The sequence below is a fragment of the Mesocricetus auratus genome, unplaced genomic scaffold (assembly GCF_017639785.1).
Source record: "Mesocricetus auratus isolate SY011 unplaced genomic scaffold, BCM_Maur_2.0 Super-Scaffold_15014, whole genome shotgun sequence".
Classification (NCBI taxonomy): Eukaryota; Metazoa; Chordata; class Mammalia; order Rodentia; family Cricetidae; genus Mesocricetus; species Mesocricetus auratus.
This window is the reverse complement of record NW_024429186.1, coordinates 14,229,950-14,252,520: the sequence shown is the minus strand read 5'-3', so window position 1 is coordinate 14,252,520 and position 22,571 is coordinate 14,229,950. Positions and strand designations below refer to the sequence as shown.

Below are 22,571 nucleotides of genomic sequence, written 5' to 3'. Positions count from 1 at the left end.
TCTCCAGACACTGCCCCATATCTGGGCTTTGGGAATTGAGATTGCTTCCAGCCCAGAGGTCAGTACAGGGAAGGTGCTCAGAGTCCTAATTGTACCATGCAGGGGTAACCAAGCTCTGAATGCTGATACTGTCCTGTCCTGTGAGATCCTGAGTTGATCTGAGACCCTGGTCCCCAGGAAACTCTCCTCTCCTGGGTAGCCAAAGTGTCAACTTGACTAGGTTCAGAATCCCTTAAATTGCTGTTGAGGCATGCCAAGGTGTGTCTTGAAGTGTTTTCAAAGGAAACTGAAGAGAAGACCCACATGATTGTGGGTGGCACCCTCTCCATTAGCTGCAGGTGTGGGTGGAGTCAAATTAGGGGAAGGAAAAAGCCAGCAGATGCCTAGCATCCCACATCTTCACTTTCTGGTCCTCCATGAGACAATACATTTCCCTTGCTGCATACTCCTACTGCCTGGATGTCCTGTTCAAGTGATAGTGTTACCCAGTCCTGGGGTTTGGTATTACTAAATATTTCTTTGAAACAAACTGGAACACAGATACGGGTGGGGGAGAAGTGCATTCAAGCCTGACTTGGAGAAAATACAGTTGATACTGTCTTTCATAAAGGAACAAATCTAGGTACACGTTAAAGAGAATGGCTTCTGCTACAATAAATACGACCTACTAAAGGCAGTGTTTGGACAGAAGAATTGCATGTCTGCATTAGTTCTCTCTGTGACCAAAATCCTTGGTGGAATTGGCTTAAAAAAGACTAAGAACTTGTTTTGGCTTGTGTGGGGCATGTGAGATCACTTCAGTTCACAGCCTGGTGGGCCAGGGAGTGGAGAAAGAATGCACAGCTGCTCTCTTGTCCCCACTCTTTCATTCAGACTTCTTGTCACAGCACACGCGATGGCATCCCTACATTGGTGTTCCATCCAAAAACCTTATATCCCCTTAAGTACCCCAGAGGTGTGCCTCATTCTTCCAAGCAAGATGAATCCCGTCAAAGAGGCAACTGTCAGAGGATAGAGACAGGCATCTAAGGACCACTTTATTTTTTCATGAAAAATAACAGACCCAGAGACTTACATTGGTGTTCAAGCTTCAAGGTGAACTTGAGAAAAGCAAAGCAGCTGGGCACGAGCTCTCACTCTACCTCAGGCTGAAAGATGACCCTGGCTCCAGTAAACCTCAGACAGCTGCCTCTCCTCAGCCTGGCTGGAGAATCCTGAGACTTCAGTGCCACGCCCGCTGAGCAGCCTGTATCCGAGAATGTGGCGAGATTGATGACACAGAGACTGGTCAGTTGCATTAAGAAATATTTATGCTCCCAAGTGTCGGCTTAAGAGAACTTCCCAAGAAAACGCTTCCCTTCAGAAAAACTTCTGCCATACATACACGCACACATCTCCCACACATCTCTCTTTCTCCTCCTGGCTGGTGGTTAAATCCCTGAAGCCAGAATCGGTGACAGCAGGGGGCAGGAAGAAGGAGCTGGCCATTGGAAAGATCAAAGTCAGGGTGTTTCAGTGAGCCAGCCCTTATCGAGCCCTTATCAGGAACTTATGGCTCCAGTAAACATTTTTTAGGGCACTGGGTTGTTTTCAGTAAAAAACATTGTCTCACAGCTGACTGCTCCCGGGCTGATGGAGGAGTGGGTTTCCTGCCAAGGTCTTTTGTTCCCACACTTCAGTGTCCTTTCACCTCAATGTGACTGGAGAAGGAATCCTCATCCTGACACTGAAGACCCTGCTCCTATCTTTTATACCCTCCAGTGCTGGGGATAAAAGTGTGTGATCCCAGGTACTGATGTCATCTTTGTGTGAGCTGATTCTCTATAGGACTGGACCAGTCTTGTGTAGATCTTGGAGGCCTTGGACTCACTCAGATCCTTCTACCTCTTAAACCTGAGTCCTAGGATTAAAGGTGGATAACATCACCTCCTAGCTCTATGGCTGCTGGGATTCAAGGTGTGTATCACCACTGCCTGAGGCTGGATTTGCTTTCTGAATCCTCAGGTAAGCTTTAATAAATCATAAATAATATACCAGCACATTGTTCCTGATGGTTAGGCTTGAGAGATATTTTGAGCAAAAGTATGGTTTGGTAATTGTACAAAAACCTCTACTACAGAGTGAAGGCCATGTGCTTTATTGTGAGTAAAAGAACCTCCAATACCATTGGACTTACACAGGACCCAGCAAGGTAAATGTTCATAATGATCGAAGGTGTTAACATCCAAACTTTCCTTGTATAGAATCAAAAAGAAAGCCAATGGAAAGTCACATAAAATGCTCTGTGAAGCACATTTTAGAACACTAGTAAGGGCTCACAAACAAGCTTTGAATGGAAGACAGTTATGTCCACACTATTTCCTTGCACTAGGAAGGTCACTGTTAAACCTCAGCATTTTCTTATATCAACTTGAGGTGGAGTATAATAAAGAAAGTAGCCTGCCGATTTAGTGCAATAGCTGAGCTACCAAGTCAAAACTTGAAGGTAATGTGTGGATTTATTTTACAAAGTAATGTATAAATAAAACAAATCAAAAACTAGTTCTACCTACATTATCTGACCTAGAAATGAATGTGAGAAGTGTGTGGTGAGAAAGGGTGGGAAGAGCTGGAGGACAGAGGAGAATTCTGGGACATGATGGAGTTATTCACAGCAGTCAGTGCCTCAGCCAGAGGCTGCTATGTGTCTGTGCACCAAGGCACAGGAGAGCCTGGAACCCATACAGGGATGGGACTCACAAATGAGAGGTAGGAGGACATGAAGTCCAACATGCACCACTCAGGCAGCTCAGGAGAGGGGGACCAAGGGATGAGGGGTCTTTAGAAGGACAACCTGGCTGGTCAGCACAGAGGCACAACCTCTGAGTGCCATTCTCATTCAGACCACATCCATCGTGCTAGAAGCACTCATAGCAGCACAGCATTTTAAAATGCACCATTGAAAGGGCTCAATGAGAAACACCAGAAACAGACAGCACTAAATCACAGAATATTATCAAGACAGCCTGAAACGTAGACAGACATGCGGAGTTTCAGTTCCAACATGGGGGGGTTCTTTATTCTTTTCACATAGACCCAGAGATTCTGATTATGCAAATAAGAATCCCATCAGGCTTTGGGGCTGAGGTAAGGTGGCTAATGTGACAATTCTAAATTTACTTGGATATGCTCAGGGTAGAGGCTAACTTGAATAGTCAGCATACTCCAGAGAAACAGAGCCAATGGGACTTGTGTGTCTACAGGAGGATTTGATATTGGAGTTGGCACACACAATGATAGAGTAAGTCTGAACCTGAGTGGGCCAGCCAGACTCAAGATGGTGGATGGTGAGTGTCCACTGTGAAGGCTGTGACACTGAAGGTTCTCTCTGGCTCAGGGACTGTCCCCAGTTGCTTTACACGGATGTCACAAAAAGACTGACCAAAACACTCTTGGGGAAGGAAAGGGTCTATTGACTCACAGGACACACTCCATTGCTGAGAGAAGCCAGCTTGGAGCTCTGGGCAGGAACCTGGAGGCTGGAACTGAAGCAGAGACCGTGAAGGGGTGATGCATACTGGCTACATATTCATGACCTGGTCGCTATACTTTTGTATGGAACTCATGTAAAGTGCCCTCTGCTTGCCCCACCTGCAGTGAACTGAGCTCTCCCCTCCTCACCAATCCCTTATTAAGAAAATGTACCACAGTCTTCCCTCAGCCCCATCTTATAGAGTCATTTTCTTAATTGAGGCTCTCACCTTTGAGGACTCCGGTCTCTGTCAAGTTGTCATAAAACAAGTATGAAGTGTCTGCATGGGTTTAGGGGTCTCCATGCAGCTAGGGGTCCCAGGTGGTGAAATGCTGGGCTAGCCTGTGCTAAGCTCTGGGTTTGATCTCCAGCCCCACAGAGAACTGGGCATGGAGATTTAATCCCAGCACAAGAGGAGCTGAGGCAGGGGGACCAGGAATTCAAGGTCATCCTCAACTACACATTGGGTCTGAGGACAACCTGGGCTACATGAGACCCTTCTGAGAGAAAAAGAAACGAAGGAAGGATGAGAGGGAGGGGAGGAGAGAGGGAAATGCTGACAGACACAGGTGTTCCCCATGATCTGGGTGGGATGAAAAGAATCTGGTCTGAGGCTCTCAAAAAGGAAAAGGACACACAGAGCCGGTCTTCAGGACACAGGTGCTGCCCTCACAGGGCTGCTTTGTGACTGCCCTGCTGTGGCCTCAGAAAAGTGAGGAGATGGGCTGAGGAGATGGCCCCTTGGGCAGTCACACTCCAGGTCAAGGGCAAGGTTAGCATGAAACCAAGCTGCCCTTGACAGAGTCAGTCACGTTTTACATGATCTTGATCTCAAACACATGAGCTGGCTGTGCTGGATTTCTAGGAGAAGCTTAGCCAGGTGTGTGTTCCTCAGCTAACCCCTAAAGTTTGGTTCTAAACTATAGGGCTCCATACTCTTGTCAACATCTATCTCCCAAAGTATTTACATGACAATTCACAACATAGCAAAATTACAGTTATGAAGTAACTACGAAAATAATTATTTGGTTGGGGATACATCACAATATGAGGAACTTGTATTAAAAGGTCGCAGCATCAGGTAGGCTGGGGGCCACTGTCCTAGATCCAGGGGATTCAACTAGGTTCATGATGGAGACGTGTTGGAGAAGTGGTGATGAAAATGATTCCTGGGCGTTTGTGCTGCTTCCAGGAGAACTCTGCACGGGCTAGGCTGAGCATACAGGCCACCTGGGGAAGTCCAGCAGCTGTTTCTAGGGATTTGGGCTCCTAGCCTAGCCCCAGAAAAGTAGGTTTCTCATTCCTCATTTTCCAGACCCCTGCTGCAACCTGTGGTTAGTTCTCTGTCTGCCCCTGCAGGACTGCATTTCAAGGATTCCAGCAGCTCCTTTGCTCCTCACTATGGCTGCTGCTCCCCTGGGGCAACCCCCAGTCAGGCTTTCTTTGGAAAGGCTTGGTTACTATAGGGATGATAACCTGAGACTCTGGAAGGTTTTAAGCCTGCGATTTACTCCTGACCATCCAACTCATAGCAACGTGAGTTTTGGGGCACCAGGGAGGCTGTATCCTGACCTTGTGGGTAGTCTTGGTGTGCTAGGGTGTGTGTTGGGGTAGATAATCACTCTGAATACTGCTCTGGGCTGTGGGTTTCGACTAAAATGGAACCGGGGAGGCTACACTCCTCTGTGATGCTGCAGGAAGAACATTTCTAGGTATCAAAACGGCTCCCCAGTACCAGGGATGTCAGTTGAGGGCAAAGTCCTGATGTAGGTGTGGCAGATACTTTGTGTCCTCTGCCAGAGGGGTGTTTGGTCTTACACCTGGGACAAATGACTGAGGTGACAGTTAACATATCAACATGGCCTCTGGTCACCATGTTCTCCCAGCATGCCTAATTGCCTACCTGTTTCAGGGAATGGCAGACTTGCTTGCCCTCTATCCTGAACTGTGCAGCCCAAGGCCTGAGCCCCAACAACCAACTTTCCCATCGCAGCCCACCTACTCTGGTCCTTTCCTATATAGCTCAGCCATTTTGTCTATGACAGTTTCTTGGCCCAGGCCACCCCACTTGATCCTCATCCCATCTCCCCCTCTCCTGTCCTCACTTGGCCAGGCTCACAGTCATCTTCACTCCAAAGTCACCCAGATGTCTCCATCTCTGCCTGTGCTCTCTGTTTTATCTACAATAAACCTTCTCCTCCTCCATACCTAGGAGCAGTCATGTCCTTCCTTTTTCATCCTTTTCCCCCTTCATCTGGGGCCAACTGTGTTATGTTATTGAACCTCAGTTTGTCCCAGTTTGGAAACTAACAAGGGGATAATTCATCTGTAGTACCTCCAAAAAAAGTCTTCACATATATATCTATTTTTCCATAAACCTACACCAAATACATTATGGAAATTTTTTAAACCAAACATTTTCAGTTAAAACAATAAAACCCAGAAACGTATTCTGTTAGTGAAGATGTAAATGAGAAAGTTTGTGCAGTCAATAAATTCATTAGAGTCACATGTCTCCCATCATCCTGCTTCTGGGCAGCCTTGAGTTAAAGTAGCTGTTAGATCCACGTGTGCCTAGAGGGGCAGATGAGGCATCTGGACAATTGAGTTAAAAAGGGGATGGGGAGAATCTGATGGCTCCTGTAAAAGAGTCAACCTGAGATCCTGAGGCAAATCTGTTGCTAAGGGACACATTCTCTAGAGTGCCCCATGGAGTAGCACTTAACTGGCTTGTAATCCAGGAGGGAGTGAGGCTTGTGCTCCTCCTGCCACAGCCTCTTGAGTCCTTTGGGATTCCAGGTTGTAGTGACAGGCCCAGCAGTGTTCTTCTCTCTCTTTTCTCCTCATTTCCTTCTTTCTTTATCCTCTTTTTCTAATTCCCTCTCTCTCTTCCTTAGTATACCAAGAAATAGTCTGCATTGTTACATTTACACACACACACACACACACACACACACACACACACACACACACACACTTACAGGACAGGAGCAGGCAGAACTCTAATTTCAAGACCACATTGGCCCAAATAGCCAATTCTAAGCTCACCAGGTCTACACAGAGATTCCTTATCAAACAAGTTACAAATACAAAAGCAAATAAATGAATCTTAAAAACAATAACAACCTGTGAGCCAGAGTTATGATCTTGGCAGCCACATGAAAAGTCACATATGGCCCATAACTTCAGTGCTGTTGGAGACAGAACCTTCCCAGTGAGATCTCAGCAAGGATCAGGAGGTTTTTGCAATCAGAGGCCTCAGAGGGAAGCTGTTCATTTTGCAGGCTCTGAGAACTTGGGAATACTCCCTGGTCCACCTTGGTGCAAAGCACCAGAAACAATGGAGTTTCAAATAAAACTTCATTCACTACAAAAGCAGGTGACACGACAATGTGGGTCCCTGTCCCTTCTTTGCTTCCCCCTTCCCTCCCAGCCTAAAGTCAGAATACCCACAGGGGGATAGACTCTCAAAAATTGTAAGGACAATAACCAGGACAGTGACCTTCCACAGTGTGATAGGTGAAGAGAAATCAGGAATTCAAAGGAAGACAGGAGGACATAGGAGGTAGTCTGTGACATGCTCTCTGCTCTGTGGTCTAACTGGCATTTGGTTTTACTTTATAGTGGCTGATTCCTTTGTTTTTTTTCTTTTTGTTCCCTTGGTTTTTCAAGACAGGGCTTCTCTGTGTTACAGTCCTGGCTGTCCTGGAACTCACTATGTATACAAGGGTGATCTCAAACTCAGATCAGCCTGCCTCTGTCTCCTGAGTGACAGGATTAAAGGCAGGCAACATCATGACTGGCTATGGCACCTTTTTCACTTTGTGACTTTCTGTGCTGGCTAAGGTTTCTGTTTGCAGTTATTGAACGCACTTGAAGCTCATCGTCAATACTGCATTGCACACCCAGGGCCCTGGTGTATGTGTGCCAGCATGTGTTGTGTTGATGAATATTCATGTGGCTGGCTCTGTCACTCTCTACATTATGTCCTGAGACAGCATCTTCTACCAAATGTCGAGCCAGTCTGCCAGCCAGGAAACCCCAGTGGTCCTCCCATCTCAGCTTTCTGCAGCCCTGGTACATGTATGACCGTGACTTTTACATGGGAGTTGGAGATTCACACTTAGGTCTGTGCACCTAGTACACATAATCCATGGGGCCATCTCTGCAGAATGTCTCAGTTTTCAAAGGAGAATTTTTACACCTTTGGAAATTGTTGAGACAGAGCCTCATGGCCAAATCCAGCATCCATGAAAGGTGCTGTGTGTCTGGAGACTGTGGCTACTGTGTGGGAGAAGCTGGGGATGAGCAGGGATGGGCAGAGGGAGGTCAGGGTCGGACCAGGCAGAAGAGCACCAGACATCCCAGGCCCTGGGAAGACAGAGGTATTGGAGACAAGGCTGTGTTTATGGCTATTGGAACCTCTCATCTAGACCTTTAAAGCAAAAAAGCTAGTCCAGCAGCCAGGCATGACTACTGGTATGTGTCCCTAATGTACCTCTCCCCTCTACTCCCTTCAGCCTGGAGCCAGAGTAACTGTCAGGTTGTCGCAAGTAGACGAATGCTGCCAGGAAATCCGTTCCCCTATGTTCTCATGTTTGGCCTGTCTCCCCATGTCATGGATGCATCTTTCTCTGGGATTATACAGCGGGTCAGATGTAAGGTTGTGGAAACTAGTGGAACATGACTGGGTAAGTGTGTGCTGCCTCCCAGTGAAAGCTGCAGCAGGTGGGTGTCAGATGCAAATGCTTCTCATCCTCTCTGACCTCTAGGGAGGTTTTTTCCTCCCCTTCATCCATACTTTGTGTCTTTCACATCACGCATCTCCTTCCCCCTCATTTTCCTGTCCCTTGCAATGTATCTCCTGTCATTCAAACCCCTTCCTCTAAATAAAATAAAATTTAGGATAAAAAAGAAGAGGCAGGATAAGGAAGTATTAGCCTCATCGGGAAACTGTAGAGTGACACAGGGAGTCATACAGTAACACTTTTATCCATATATGTTTACTTGCAAGTGTTCATTGCAGAGACTCATTGTCTGGTTTGAGGCATTTGCTTTCTGCTACACTCTCCATGCTGGGCTCTCATTGGAATTCCTCTTGGTTATCCAGCTGGTGCCCTGTGTAGTGGAAATCCTGCAGCTTTGTGTCTGCAGTTTCTCTACCTTCAAGTGCTCTCGCAGATCACAGATGTGGTAGATGTTGGGGAGGACCAACAGGAAACCCTTGTTCTGGCCTGAGTAGGGGCAGGGTTGCTCAGCATGCCAGGTCTCCCTTGTCCTCTCCCATAGGCTGAGCTCTCCAGCAATGCCCTGGCTAGGTCACCCCTTGCAGAGATGAGCAAGAGACGGAGCATATTGCACTGGTTTTCTTTCCTCAGGGTCAGACCTCCCAAGCCTGCACTCAGGGCCGCTCTTCTGTGCTGCCCAGGTGTGGCAGAGGGGACACTCTCCTGAGAGCTGCAGCTGATGAGGGGCAGGAACAGCTCTCCCAGGGAGATCCCTACCTCTCCATCTACAAATCTTCCTTTAAGGGATCTAACAGGGTCATATTTAGTGGACGATTTGGGGAGGGTTGTGTGACAAAACCTTTCCTTGGGAGACGAAACATAAACATATCCTAACCCCAGGTAGGGAACCAAAAATAGACCAAAATACAGATATTACTAAATTCATCTTGGTGAAGCAATGAGTTTCATTTGAGTCAATTATAGGAATATGGGTGGGGGTGAGGGATCACTTACAGGAGCAGAAATGACTCAAAGACAGCTGCATCACCAAAGGACACCCAGCACTGATGACAGAAGGCTCACAAAGCTGGGACCCTGGAGCACACTGCACAGCCTGCTGGCAGCTCAGCAGGTGGGAGAGTGTCCTTTCCAGGTGCCTCAGATGGGCTAAGCCCTTCCAGGAAGCTTGTCTGGTTTCTGATTGGCTGAATCGCTCCTTTTGTGTGAGAGATTTGCTGCTTGGCTCTGCTTCCTCTGACAGGGAGGGACCTAGTGAATCTGGTCAGTTTTAGGGAGTTCTTGAAGATATTTTTATTGTTGACCTCCCTACTTTAGGAGGCACTAATACAACAGATTGGAATAGGATGATGAGGGAAGGGGTACCCGAGCACACCTGTGGGTATAGTTGCCCAGTGGGGCAGCTTTGGAAGTAATGCTCACCCCTGGCTATAGAATTCACACCCCATATCTCCTTCTGCCCCCTTCCCCTCTGTGCTGCCTCAAGTCTGAATGGTCATTGTCTTAGAGTTGGCTAGATGTGTGTCACCCAGGATCCTGATGGCTGTTCCCTCTTCTGCAGTTTGGAGACATAGAGCAACTGGAACTAGAGATGGGGAACCCAATTGGTAAGACTGGCACCTGAAAGCTTTCTCTCTGTATAGGAAGAGAGTACTGGGGTCTCTCCTTGGGATTTCCTTGTGAGGCCACCTGTCACCCTTCTCCTTTGGACATAAGTGCTGTGAGCTGACCTCACAGTAATCAGAGTCACTCTCAGTCCTGGAAACCATTCCATGTGTCCTGTGTTTCGTGTCAGAGGATAAGCAAACAGACTCTCGTTTTCGGAATGTGTGTCCAGAGACCCCAGAGCCCTAGGATAGCAACGATGGGACTAGAACCTAGTGACCCTGTCTCTCCAGTTTAATCACACTGGAGTGCTGTGTGGTGTTTGCCCTAGAGAATCTACACTGGGCATCTTCCCAACCTTGGAAGCAGCTCTACCTGTCTGAGGAGAGAGTGGTCCAGGGGCAGGGCTGGAGCTGGACTGGCTGGAGCACAGCCTTTGGGTCCAGCACCCAGTTCTGCAGGGATTCACTAAGCAGTGTCTCCTTGCTTGATCCTCTCTAGCTCTAGGCTTGGATTCAGTTCTCTGGCCCATGCACCCTCAGTGAAGATTTTATGCATCTACTTCTCTGCGATTCCACATGTATCCAGTTTCCAGTCTCTCCTGCATGGCCCAGCCCTGAACTTCACATGATCTGCTCCTGTGAGCCTGGCTGTCTGTGTCCTGTGCCTTCTCACTTCCTGGGTACAAGCTGTGACTTTCTTTTGCCTCTGATGCTGACCATACAGATTGTCCTTCTCAAGTCCTCTCATTCCTTTGAACCACTCCCCTGGGCTCGCAGTGCAGCATGCCCCTCGGGCACCTGTGGAGCAGGTATGGATGGGGACTCCATGCCCTGTGGATCTCTGAGTTACCAATGCTGGCTGGAAGTTGACCTGGTGCTGGGCAGAGGGCGCTGTGCTCCGAGCTTGAAGGAACAATGGGATGTGCACAGGGAGCATCTGGTCACTTCTCCCACGTGCTCAGGACTTGGTTCCCAGAAGTGATGCTGACCCTAATGACTGGCCAACACTTGTTTTTAACTAATTAAAGTTACTGCTTTTACTTAAGCTCTGTGCTGGCCTGGTCTGTCCTTATCTGGGTTCTAAATCATAAACTGGAAGTTGACCCCCCAAACATTACAGGAGCACTGTGTGACCTCTTCAGGACATTTCCTCACTGGGGGATAGTTCCTGGTGCATTTCAGTAGCAGGGTACCTGGGGAAGGTCTAACAGGGAGGCTGTGTGGGAGCTGGGTGAAGCTGTGCTGGGCATAGGATAAGAAGCTGTGGCTTAACCTGGAGGGAGGGAGAGTGGTCAGTGACTGACAGAGTCAACACAGGAGCCACACTAATTCACTACAGGTCAGAGGGAGAAAGTGTTCTTGCACAAGAAGACACCCGATGTCAAGGGAGCCACCCAGAGGGGACAGAGGCCGGGTACTGTGAACATATCCTTCCTTCAGCTGATCCACAGGAAAGAAAGGCACTCCCTCTGACACAATTCACAGGAAGAAACTGTCAGCAGATGGAAGCTGTAACATTGCAGAGTGAATGTAGAAAGTCCCTTATAGAGTTGTGTCCTTAACTTAATTGGTCACAAGCTGACTTAGCATACACAATGCTCTAAGTCGGTCCCTCAGTATTGCATGATCAGAGTTCAAACCAGCTGTGTGAGCACATGCTGGAATCCTAGCACTTAAGATGTGGAAGTCAGAGAATCACAAGTTTCAGGTGATCCTTGTGTATGTTGTAAGTTCAAAGTCAGCCTGGGATACATGAGACCTTGAGTTTGGTGTGTGTGTTTGTGTGTGTGTGTCCTTCAAGACATTGTTTCTCTGTATAGGCCTGACTGTTCTGTTCTGGAGAGCACTCTGACTTTGAATTTTCATAGACCTGCCTGCCCCTGCTTCCTGAGTGCTGAGATTCAAATTAGGAGCCCCATCTCCAGCTGAGAGCTTGTTTTTTTAAGACAATATTTGTAGAAAATATAGAGAAATATGTGTATGATATTGTGCAGGGAAACAATTCTAGGCATATGTTAAAGAGAATGGCATCTGCTACAATAAATAAGACCCAGCAAAGACTGTGGTGGGACAGAAGAATTGGATGTCTACGTTAGTTCACTCTGTGACCAAATACCCGGGGGAAACTATTTACCAAAGAGCAAGAACTTTTTTGGCTGGGGTGGAGTCCTGTGAGAAGCACTAGAGTCCATAGCCTGGTGGGCAAGGGAGTGGAGAAAGAATGTATAGGTCTTTTCTTTTTCCCACACCTTTATTCAGACTGTATGTCTCAGCACATGGGATGGCAGACCTAATGGTGCTCACCCCAAATCCTTGTATCCTCCTAAACACCCCAGAAGTGTGCCTATTAACCCAAGTGAGATGAATCCAGTCAAAGAGGAAAACGTTCAGAGGAAACAGACAGGCAACTAAGGACCACATGATTTGTAGCACGAACAATAACAGACCCAGACACTTACATTGGTGTTCAAGCTTCAAGGTGATCTTGAGAAAAGCAGAGCAGCTGGGCACCAGCTCTCACTCTACCTCAGGCTGAAAGATGATCCTGGCTCCAGTAAATCTCAGACAGCTGCCTCTCCTCACCTGACTGGAGAATCCTGAGACTTCAGTGTCCTTCTACCCTCAGTGTGACTGGAGAAGGAATCCTCATCCTGACTACTGAAGACCCTGCTCCTATCTTTCATACCCTCGAGTGCTGGGGTTAAAGATGTGTGATCCCAGGTACTGAGATCATCTTGGTGAGAGCTGTTTCGCTTTAGGACTGGACCAGTCTTGTGTAAATTTGGATGACCTTGGGCTCACACAGATCCTTCTACCTCTTAACCCTGGATTGTAGGGTTAAAGATGGATAGCATCACCTCATAGCTCTATGGCTGCCAGGATTAAAGGTGTGTATCACCACTGCCTGATCTCCATAACTTGAGGCTGGATTTGCTTTCTGAATCCTCAGGCAAGCTTTAATAAATTATGAATAATATATCTGTACCATTGTTCCTGATGACTAGGCTTGAGAGATATTTTGAGCAAAAGTATGGTTTGGTAATTGTACAAAAACCTCTACTACAGAGTGAAGGCCATGTGCTTTATTGTGAGGAAAAGAACCTCCAATACCATTGGACTTACATGGGAACCCAGCAAGGTAAATGTTCATAATAATTGAAGGTGTTAACACCCAAGCTTTCATTGTATAGATTCAAAAAGAAAGCCAATGGAAAATCACTTAAAAAGCTCAGTGAAGCAGATTTTAAGACACTAGTAAGGGCTCACAAACAAGCCTTAAATGGAAGGACAGGCTGTGATGCACACTACTCCCATGAACTCTGCAGTTCTTTTTCATACCTCAGTTCCTTCTTTCATCAAGCAGACTGGATTATAACAAAGAAGCTAGCCCACAGATTTAGTGTAGTAGCTTCAGATACTGGTGTACGTTTATGGTAATATATGGATTTATTTTCAAAAATGATGTAGAAGTACAACAAAAGTAAACAAATCAAAAAACTAGTTCTACCTACATGATTTGACCCAGAAATTAATGTAAGAATTTAGTGTGTGGCCGGGCGGTGGTGGCACACGCCTTTAATCCCAGCACTCGGGAGGCAGAGGCAGGCGGATCTCTGTGAGTTCGAGGCCAGGCTGGACTGACAGCCTCGAAAACAATACAGAGAAACCCTGTCTCGAAAAAAAAAAAAAGAATTGTGTGTGTGTAAAAGGGTGAGAGAATTCTTGTTGGGAAGAGATGGAGAGCAGTGGAAATTTATGTGTCATGAAGGTGTGATTCACAGCAGGCAGTGCTACACCCAGAGGCTGCTATGTGTCTGTGCACCAAGGCACAGGAGAGCCTGGAACCCATACAGGGAAGAGACTCACAAATGAGAGGTAGAAGGACATGGAGTCCAACATGCACCACTCAGGCAGCTCAGGAGAGGGGGACCAAGGGATGAGGGGTCTTTAGAAGGACAACCTGGGTGGTCATCACAGAGGCACAGCCTCTGAGTGCCATTCTCATTCAGACCACATCCATCGTGCTAGAAGCACTCATAGCAGCACAGCATTTTAAAATGCACCATTTAAAGGGCTCAATGAGAAACACCAGAAATAGACAGCACTAAATCACAGAATATTATCAGAGACAGCCTGAAACGTAGACAGACATGCAGAGTGGGGGTTCCAAAATGGGGAGGGGGTTCTTTATTCTTTTCATATAGACCCAAGGATTCTGATTATGCAAATCAGAAACCCATCAGGCTTTGCGTCTGGGGTAAGGTGCTTAACGTGACAATTCTAAATTTACTTGGAAATGCTCAGGGTAGAGGCTAACTTGAATAGTCAGCATACTCCAGAGAAACAGAGCCAATGGGACTTGTGTGCCTGCAGGAGGATTTGAGATTGGAGTTGGCACACACGATAATAGAGCAAGTCCGAACCTGCAGTGGGCCAGCCAGACTCAAGATGGCGGATGGTGAGTGTCCACTGTGAAGGCTGTGCCACTGAAGGTTCTCTCTGGCTCAGGGACTGTCCCCAATTGCATTACACGGTTGTCACAAAAAGACTGACCCAAACACTCTTGAGGAAGGCAAGGGGCTATTGACTCACAGGACACACTCCATTGCTGAGACAAACCAGGGTGGAGCTCTAGGCAGGAACCTGGAGGCTGGAAATGAAGCAGAGGCCGTGGAGGGGTGATGCCTACTGGCTACATCTTCATGACTTGTTCACTATTGTATTGAAGCTAGATAACCAGCCCATGGCTTGCCCCGTGTACAGTGGACTGAGTCTCCCATTGCCATGAATCCCTAGTTAAGAAAATGCACTACAGATTTCTCTCAGCCCAGTCTCCTAGAGTCAGTTTCTTATTGAGCCTCCCTCCTTCATATGACTCTAGGCTCTGTCAAGTTGTCATAAAACAAGCCAGAAATGCCTGCATGGGATTAGGGGTCCCCATGCAACTAGGGGTCTCAGGTGGTAGAATGCTGAGCTAGCCTGTGCTAAGCTCTGGGCATGGAGATGAAATCCCAGCCCAAGAGGAGCTGAGGCAGGGGGACCAGGAATTCAGGGCCATCCTCAACTACAACTGGGTCTGAGGACAACCTGGGCTACATGAGACCCTTCTGAGAGAAAAAGGAAGGAAGGAAGGATGAGAGGGAAGGGAGGAGGGAGGGAGTTGTTGACAGGACACGGGTGTTTCCCATGACCTGGGTGGGATGAAAAGAATCTGGTCTGAGGCTCTAAAAAGGAAAAGGACACACAGAGCCGGTCTTCAGGACACAGGTGCTGTCCTCACAGGGCTGCTTTGTGACTGCCCTGCTGTGGCCTCAGAAAAGTGAGGAGATGGGCTGAGGAGATGGCCCCTTGGGCAGTCACACTCCAGGTCAAGGGCAGGGTTAACCTGAAAGGAAGCTGCCCTTGGCAGAGTCAGTCTCATTTTACATGACCTTGACCACAAACATGTGAGAGGTAAAGGCTTGAAATCCAGAAGAAACTTAGCCCAGGTGTGTCTTCCTCAGATAACCCAAAGCCTCAGCTCTAAATCTGTGATTCTCCATCACCTTGTTAACATGTATCTCCCAAAGCATTTACATGAAAATTCACAAAAGTAGCAAAATTACAGTTATGAAGTAGCTACAAAAATAAATTTACAGTTAGGGATGCACTACAACGTGAGGAACTGTATTAAAAGTTCCCAGCATTAGGTAGACTGAGAGCCAGTGTCCTAGATTCAGGGGGTTCAGCTAGTTTTCTGATGGAAACGAGTTGTAGAGGTGGTGATTAAACAATTCCTGGGAGTCTGGGCAGGGTCCACAGAGAACCCTGAGGAGGGCTAGCCTGAGGGCACCTGGGGAAGGTGGCAGCTGTTTCTAGCGATTTTTGCTCCTGGCCCAGCTGAAGAAGAACTGGGTTTCTCATGCCTTATTGTCCTGCCCCTGCTGCAACCGTGGTTAGTTCTCCCCCTCACCCTGCGGGACTCATTTTAAGGAAACCAACAGCTCATTGGTCTCCTCACTATGGCAGCTACTCCCCTGGGGCTACCCCCAGTCATCCTTAGTCTGGTAACTCCTGGTTACTATAGGGATGAGATGCAGAGACTCTGGAAGGTTGTAAGCCTGCGATTTATTCCTGACCATCCAAGTCACGAATGGGTGAGTTTTGCGGTTTCTGGGGGACTGTATCCTGATCTTGTGGGTAGTGTTGGTGTACTAGGATGTGGTGTTCTGGGAGATATCATCCTGAAAACTGCTATGGGTTGTGGCTTTAGACCACAATTGAATGTAGGAGTCTAAAATACTCTGTGATCCTTCAGGTAAAGCATTTCTAGGTATCAAAACTGCTCCCCAAGGCCGCTGGGATGTCACGTGAGACAAAGCCCTAGTGTAGGTGTGGCAGATAATGAGTTCTCTGCCTGCTGTCTGCCTGAGGGCTATTTGGCCTTATACCTGGGACAAATGACTGAGGTGCCAGTTAACATATCAAAGTGGCCTCTGGACATCAGGTTCTCCCAGCATCCCTCATTCCCATCCTGTTTCAGGGAATGGCAGACTTGCTTGCCCTCTACCCTGAACTATGCAGCCCAAGGCTTGAGCCCCAACAACCAACTTTCCCATCATAGCCAACCTACTCTGGTCCTTTCCTATATAACTCAGCCATGTTGGCTGTGCCAGTTTCTTGGCCCAGGCCACCCTACTTGGTCATCATCTCCTCTCCCCCCTCCTCTCCTCACATGGCCAGGCTCACAGTCCTGTTCTCTCAGAACTCTCTCAGATGTCTCCATCTCTGCCTGTGCTCTCTGTTTTATCTACAATAAACCTTCTCCTCCTCCATACCTAGGAGCAGTCATGTCCTTCCTTTTTCATCCTTTTCCCCCTTCGTCTGGGGCCAACTGTGATATGTTATTGAACCTCAGTTTGTCCCGAAGGGGAGAATTCATCTGTAGTACCACCAGAAACAGTCTTCACATGTATATGTATTTTTCCATAAACCTACAACAGATAAAATATGGAAAGGTTTTAGACCAAACATTTTCAATTAAAAAATGAAACTGAGAAAAGAATTCTGTTTCAAGATGTAAATGAGACAGCTTCCTTGAGAAACTTTGTGCAGTCACTGAATTCATTAGAGTCACACGTCTCCCAGCATCCTGCTTCTGGACAGCCTTGGGTTAAAGTAGCTGTTGGATCCACGTGTGCCTAGAGGGGCAGATGCAGCTTTCGGAACAGCTTCTTGGGCAACTGAGTTAAAGGGGATGAGGAGAATCTGGTGGCTCCTGTAAAAGAATCAACCTGAGGTCCCAGGCAAAGCTGTTGCTAAGGGACACATCCTCTAGAGCGCCCCATGGAGTAGCACTTGAACTCGCTTGTAGTCCAGGAGGGAGTGAGGCTTGTGCTCCTCCTGCCCAGCCTCTTGGGTTGTTTGGAATTCCAGGTGGCATCAACTGGCCCAGTATTGTTCTTCTCTATCTTTATTCCTCATTTCCTTCTTACTTTATGCCCCCCATTCTATGCTTCTCTATCTCTGTGTCTCTCTTGGTTAGTACACCAAGAAAGTGTCTGCAATGTTACATTTAAACACCCCACCACACACACATACAGGGCAGAAGCAGGGGGATCTCTTAAGTTCAAGGCCACCCTGGCCCATATAGCCAGTTCCAGGATAGCCATGTTTACAAAGAGATCCTGTGTCAAATATGTTAAAAATACAAAGCAAATAAATGAATCTTAATATCAAACCAAAACCTGTGAGCCTGAGTTAGGATGCCAGCAGCCACATGAAAAGCCCCAAGTGTCTCTGCTGCCCATAACTTCAGTGCTGTGGTGGCGGAGTCAGAGTCCCTACTTCAAAGATATAAGGGAGAAAGTGATGGAGCAGACACCTGAGTCTCCTTTGTCCTTTTGAGACTGTCACATATATGTAACACACACATCCTCTCTCTGTCTCTCTCTCTGTCTGTCTCTCTCTATCTCTGTCTCTCTCTCTGAAATCACACATACTCCACTCTCACACACACTAACACTGTCACACACACACACATTCTCTCACACACTCACATACTCTCAGAATGCTCTTACTCACAGCTAACTCTCACACACATTTTATAACTCACTCCTTTACACTGTATGTGTGTGTGTGTGTGAGAGAGAGTATATGTGTGTGTTAATATGTGAGAGTATGTGGGATGAGAGTGAGTTTGGGTGAGAATAAGTGTCACTGTGTTTGTGAGTGTGTGAGAGATAGCATGTGAGAGTGTCACTGTGATTCTGTTTTTGTGTGCACATGAGTTCATACATACAGTTGCATCAGGGATATTACATTCTTAGTGTGAACTCAGCAAGGATCAGGAGGTTTTTTTTCAATCAGAGGCCTCAAAGGGAAGCTGTTCATTTTGAAGGCTCTGAGGACTGGGGAACACTTCCTGGGCCACCTCGATACAAGGTTCCGGTGACAATGGGAGTTTCAAATAAAACTTCATTTATTGCAAGAGCAGGTGGCTTGCCAAGTGTCAGTGTGGGTCCCTGCCCTTTTTTCTATCCCCCTTCATTGCCAACCTAAAGTCTGAATACCCACAAAGGACTTACTCTCAAACCTTTTAAGGACCACAAACAGGAAATTGACCTGCCACAGTGTGACAGGTGAAAAAATGCAGGCATTCACAGGAAGACAGGAAGACACAGTAGGGAGTATGTGCCATGCTCTCTGCTCTGTGGTAAGAACTGGCAATTGGTTATAGTTTATAGTGGCTGATTCCTTTTCTTTTCTTTTTTGTTTGTGTCTTATTCCAGAGAGGGTTTCTCTGTGTAACACTCCTGGCTGTCTTGGAATTCACTATGTAGAGTAGTCTGATCTCGAACTCAGATCAGCCTGCCTCTATTTCCTGACTGATGGGATTAAAGGCATGCACCACCATGCCTGGCTATAGCAACTTTTCCACTTTGTAGCTTTCTATGCAGGCTAAGGTTTCTGTTTTGCATTTATTAAAAACCTAGGAAGCTCATCATCAACACTACATTGCCCTTCATCTGGTAAAGCCATTGTCCTGGGACCTGGTGTGACTGTAATCCTGCACCCACTGTGTCTTTGAATGTTCATATGACTGGCTCTGTCACTCTCTAACTTAAGCCCGAGACTGCATCTTTCACCAAATCTGGAGCTAGACTGCAGTCGGGAAACCCCAGTGGTCCTCCCGTCTCAGCTTCCCACAGCCCTGGCACATGTGTGACTGTGTCTTTTACATGGGAGTTTTAGATCCACTCTAAGGTTCTCATGTGTGTGCAGCTAGTACACTTAACCTGTGAGGCTGTCTCCCCAGAATCTGTCTCCGTTTTCACAGGAGAATTTTTAAAAGTCTGGAAATTGTCCAGATAGAGCCCCAGGGCCCAACTGACCATCTGTGAAAGGTGCTGTGTGTCTGGAGACTGTGGCTACTGTGTGGGAGAAGCTGGGGATGAGCAGGGATGGGCAGAGGGAGGTCAGGGTCAGACCAGGCAGAAGAGCAGCAGACATCCCAGGCCCTGGGGAAGACAGAGGTATTGGAGAACAGGCAGTGGTAAGGTTTGGAACCTCTCGTCTTGACTTTTGCGGCCAAAACATCTGGGCCAGCACCCAGGCATGTCTAATGGTATGTGTCTCTAATGTACCTCTCCCTTCTCCTGCCTTCAGCCTCGAGCCTGTATAAGTGTCAGGTTGTGGCAGGTAGGTGAATGCTGTCTGAAGTCCTCGTCCCCTTTCTCATCAACTTTAACATGTCTTCCCATGAGATGGTATAAACATCCTCTGGAAATGTACTGTGGGACAGACCAAATGTACTGGATAATGGTGGCACATGGCCAGGTAAGTGTGTGCTGCCTCCCAGTGAAAGCTGCAGCAGGCAGGTGTCAGGTGCAAATGCTTCCCACCCCAGGAAAGTATTTTCCTCCCCTTCATTCACACTTTGTGTGTGTCACATCATTCATCTCTATTTCCTTCATTTACCTGTCCCTTCCCATCCATCCCCTGACATCGCAACCACTTCCTCAAAAGTAAAATTAAATTTAAGAGAAAAAAGTACAAAAAAATTGGAAAAACATAAGCCTCATCATGGAAGCTGTAGAGTGACACAGGGAGTCATGCAGTAAACACTCTTATCCATATATGTTTGCTTGCAAGTGTTCATTGAAGAGACTCATTGGTCTGGGTCAAGGCATTTGGTTTCTGTTACACTATCCATGCGCTGGACAAACTGGATTCATGTTGATTATTCTGCTGCTGTCCTGTGTAGTGGAAATCTTGCGGCATTGTGTCTGAAGGTTCACTCCCTTCATGTCCTCTGGCAATCACAGATGGTGGTGATGGTGGGGAGGACCAACAAGAAACCCTGGATCTGGGCCTGGGTCTGGGCAGGGTTGCTCAGCCTGCCAGCTCTGTCTTGTCCTCACCCATAGGGTGAGCTCTCCAGCATTGCCCTGGAAAACTCACCCCTTGCAGAGATGAGCAAGGGGCAGGGACAGTTGTCCTAGTTTCATTTCCTCAGGGTCAGACCTCTCAAGGCTGCACCTGGGGCCAGCGCTACTGTATTGTCCAGAGGTGGCAGAGGGGACACTCCCCTGAGAGGTGCAGCTGATGAGGGGCAGGAACAGCTCTCCCCAGGGAGATTCTCACCTCTCCTTCATTCATCTTCCTTCAAGGGCTCTAACAGGATCACTTTTATTGGAGAATTCTGGGAATGTTGTTGTGTGACAAATCCTTTCCTTGGGAGGCAAAACAAAATCATCTCCTCACCCCAGGCAGAGAACCCACAACAGACCAAAGTGCAGATAACAGCCAGCTCATCTGTGTGAAGCAATGAGTTTCATTTGAGTCACTTACAGGAATATGGTGAGGGTGAGGGATCACTTACAGGAGCAGAAATGACTCAAAGACAGCTGCATCACCAAAGGACACCCAGCACTGATGACAGAAGGCTCACAAAGCTGGGACCCTGGAGCACACTGCACAGCCTGCTGGCAGCTCAGCAGGTGGGAGAGTGTCCTTTCCAGGCAGAGTTGCTGGTTTCTGCATGGCTGGGTGACTTCTCTTGTGTGAGAGTCTTTGCTGCTTGGCTCTGCTTCCTCTGGCAGGGAGGGGCCTAGTGAATCTGGTCAGTTTCAGGGAGTTCTTGAAGATATTTTTGTTGTTGACCTCTCTACATGAGGAGGCTAATAATACAACAGAGGGGGGGGACAGGATGAGAGAGAGAATGTATCTGTGCACACATGTGGGGACGTCTGCACAGTGGGGCAGGTGTGGAAATAATGCCCCCCTGTGGTTCTGGATTCCTCACCCCAGATCCCCTTCTGCCCTTTATCCTCTGTGCTGTCTCAAGTCTGAATGTCATTGTCTAGGAACTGACTAGATGTGTGTCACCCAGAATTCTGATGGCTCTTCTTGCTCCTGCAGATTTGTGGCATAGAGCAACTGGACATAAAACTGGGGACCACAATGGGTAAGCAGATATCAGAAGGCTTTCTCTCCATGTAGGAAGAGGGTGCTGGTGTCTTTCCCTTGGTTTCCTTGTGTGGCCACCTGTCACCCTTCTTCCCTGGATACAAGTGTTGTGAGCTGACCTGACAGCATGCACATGGTCACCCACAGTTGTGGAATCATCTCGTTTTTCCAGGGCTCCAGGAAACAGCTAAGCAAATTGGGTCCTGGGACCACAGAGCCCTGGAATAGCAGTGATGGCACTAGAACCTAGTGACCATGTCTCTCCAGTTTAATCACACTGGAGTGCTGGGTGGTATTGGCCTAAGAGGAACTACACTGGGCATCTCCCCCAGCTTGGTATTAGCTCTACCTGTCTGAGGAGAGAGTGGTCCAGTGGATGGGTTGGAGCTGGACTGGCTGGAGCATAGCCTTTGGGTTCAGCATCCAATTCTGCAGGAGTTCTCTAAGCGGTCTCTCCTTGGTCCTCTCTAGGTGATGGTAGCTCTTTTGGGCCCTGACTCTTGCAGCCTCAGTGAAGATTTTATGCATCTATTTCTCTGCTTGCTCTACACATTTCCAGTTTCCAGTCCCTCCTTCTTGACTCAGCTCTGGACTTCACATGATTGGCTTCTATGAACTTGTAATGTCTGTGTCCTGAGCCTTCTCCGTTCCTGGGTACAGGTTGGCTTTCTTGCCTGCTTTGTGCCTCTGATACTGACCTCAGAAATGACCCTTCTAAAGAGACCTCATCCATGTGAACTCCTTTCCTGGGCTCCCAGTGCAGCATGCCCCTCGGGTGACTCTGATCTGGAGGCGCCTGTGGAGCAGGTATGGATGGGGACTCCATGCCCTGTGGATCTCTCAGCTACAAATGCTGGCTGGAAGTTGACCTGGTGCTGGGCAGAAGACTGTGCTCCGTGCTTGAAGACACAATGGGATGTGCACAGGGAGCATCTGGTCACTTCTCCCACGTGCTCAGGACTTGGCTCCCAGAAGTGATGCTGACCCTAATCCCACCCCAAACTTGTTTTTAACTAATTAAACTTACTGCTTTTACTTAAATTCTGGCCTGTCTATATCTAAATTCTAAAACATAAAGTTGAAGTTGACCCCCAAAATTAAAGGAGCACTGTGTGACATCTTCAGGACATTTCCTCACTGAGGGAAGGTTCCTGGTGCATTTCAGCAGCAGGGTACCTGGGGAAGGTCTAACAGGGAGGCTGTGTGGGAGCTGGGTGAAGCTGTGCTGGGCATAGGATAAGAAGCTGTGGCTTAACC

General features: G+C 47.7%; 2 protein-coding genes across 4 annotated transcripts; both read left to right on the top strand.

Moving 5' to 3' along the window:
* The first annotated feature begins 4,789 nt into the window (after positions 1-4,789).
* On the top strand, positions 4,790-10,908 carry LOC121139452 (protein TCL1B1-like). 2 transcript variants are annotated; one of them, XM_040743353.1, is made up of 4 exons: positions 4,790-5,047; positions 8,032-8,239; positions 9,818-9,863; positions 10,363-10,908. In XM_040743353.1, exons 1-4 carry the CDS (start codon positions 4,913-4,915, stop codon positions 10,490-10,492), a joined length of 519 nt encoding a protein of 172 aa, XP_040599287.1. In that variant the 5' UTR covers positions 4,790-4,912; the 3' UTR covers positions 10,493-10,908. The 2 variants fall into 2 exon arrangements, with proteins under 2 accessions (XP_040599287.1, XP_040599288.1); XM_040743354.1 differs by having other exon boundaries at positions 4,795-5,047; positions 8,032-8,202.
* A 4,867-nt stretch (positions 10,909-15,775) lies between these two features.
* Positions 15,776-22,355, top strand: LOC121139451 (T-cell leukemia/lymphoma protein 1B-like). 2 transcript variants are annotated; one of them, XM_040743351.1, is made up of 4 exons: positions 15,776-16,000; positions 19,512-19,682; positions 21,212-21,312; positions 21,786-22,355. In XM_040743351.1, the coding sequence occupies exons 1-4, from the start codon at positions 15,866-15,868 to the stop codon at positions 21,787-21,789; spliced, it is 411 nt and encodes a 136-aa protein (XP_040599285.1). In that variant the 5' UTR covers positions 15,776-15,865; the 3' UTR covers positions 21,790-22,355. The 2 variants fall into 2 exon arrangements, with proteins under 2 accessions (XP_040599285.1, XP_040599286.1); XM_040743352.1 differs by having other exon boundaries at positions 15,781-16,000; positions 21,267-21,312.
* Positions 22,356-22,571: the final 216 nt, after the last annotated feature.

What these genes read in the sequence shown, in the direction of transcription:
- LOC121139451 (XM_040743351.1), top strand. Translation starts at nt 15,866, where the DNA reads ATGGCAGCTACTCCCCTGGGGCTACCCCCAGTCATCCTTAGTCTGGTA. An exon ending in ACCATCCAAGTCACGAATGG is followed by an intron (nt 16,001 to 19,511) that starts GTGAGTTTTGCG and finishes TCCTGCCTTCAG; the next exon opens with CCTCGAGCCTGTATAAGTGT. An exon ending in TAATGGTGGCACATGGCCAG is followed by an intron (nt 19,683 to 21,211) that starts GTAAGTGTGTGC and finishes GTCATTGTCTAG; the next exon opens with GAACTGACTAGATGTGTGTC.
- LOC121139452 (XM_040743353.1), top strand. Translation starts at nt 4,913, where the DNA reads ATGGCTGCTGCTCCCCTGGGGCAACCCCCAGTCAGGCTTTCTTTGGAA. An exon ending in ACCATCCAACTCATAGCAAC is followed by an intron (nt 5,048 to 8,031) that starts GTGAGTTTTGGG and finishes TACTCCCTTCAG; the next exon opens with CCTGGAGCCAGAGTAACTGT. An exon ending in AGAGATGGGGAACCCAATTG is followed by an intron (nt 9,864 to 10,362) that starts GTAAGACTGGCA and finishes GATCCTCTCTAG; the next exon opens with CTCTAGGCTTGGATTCAGTT.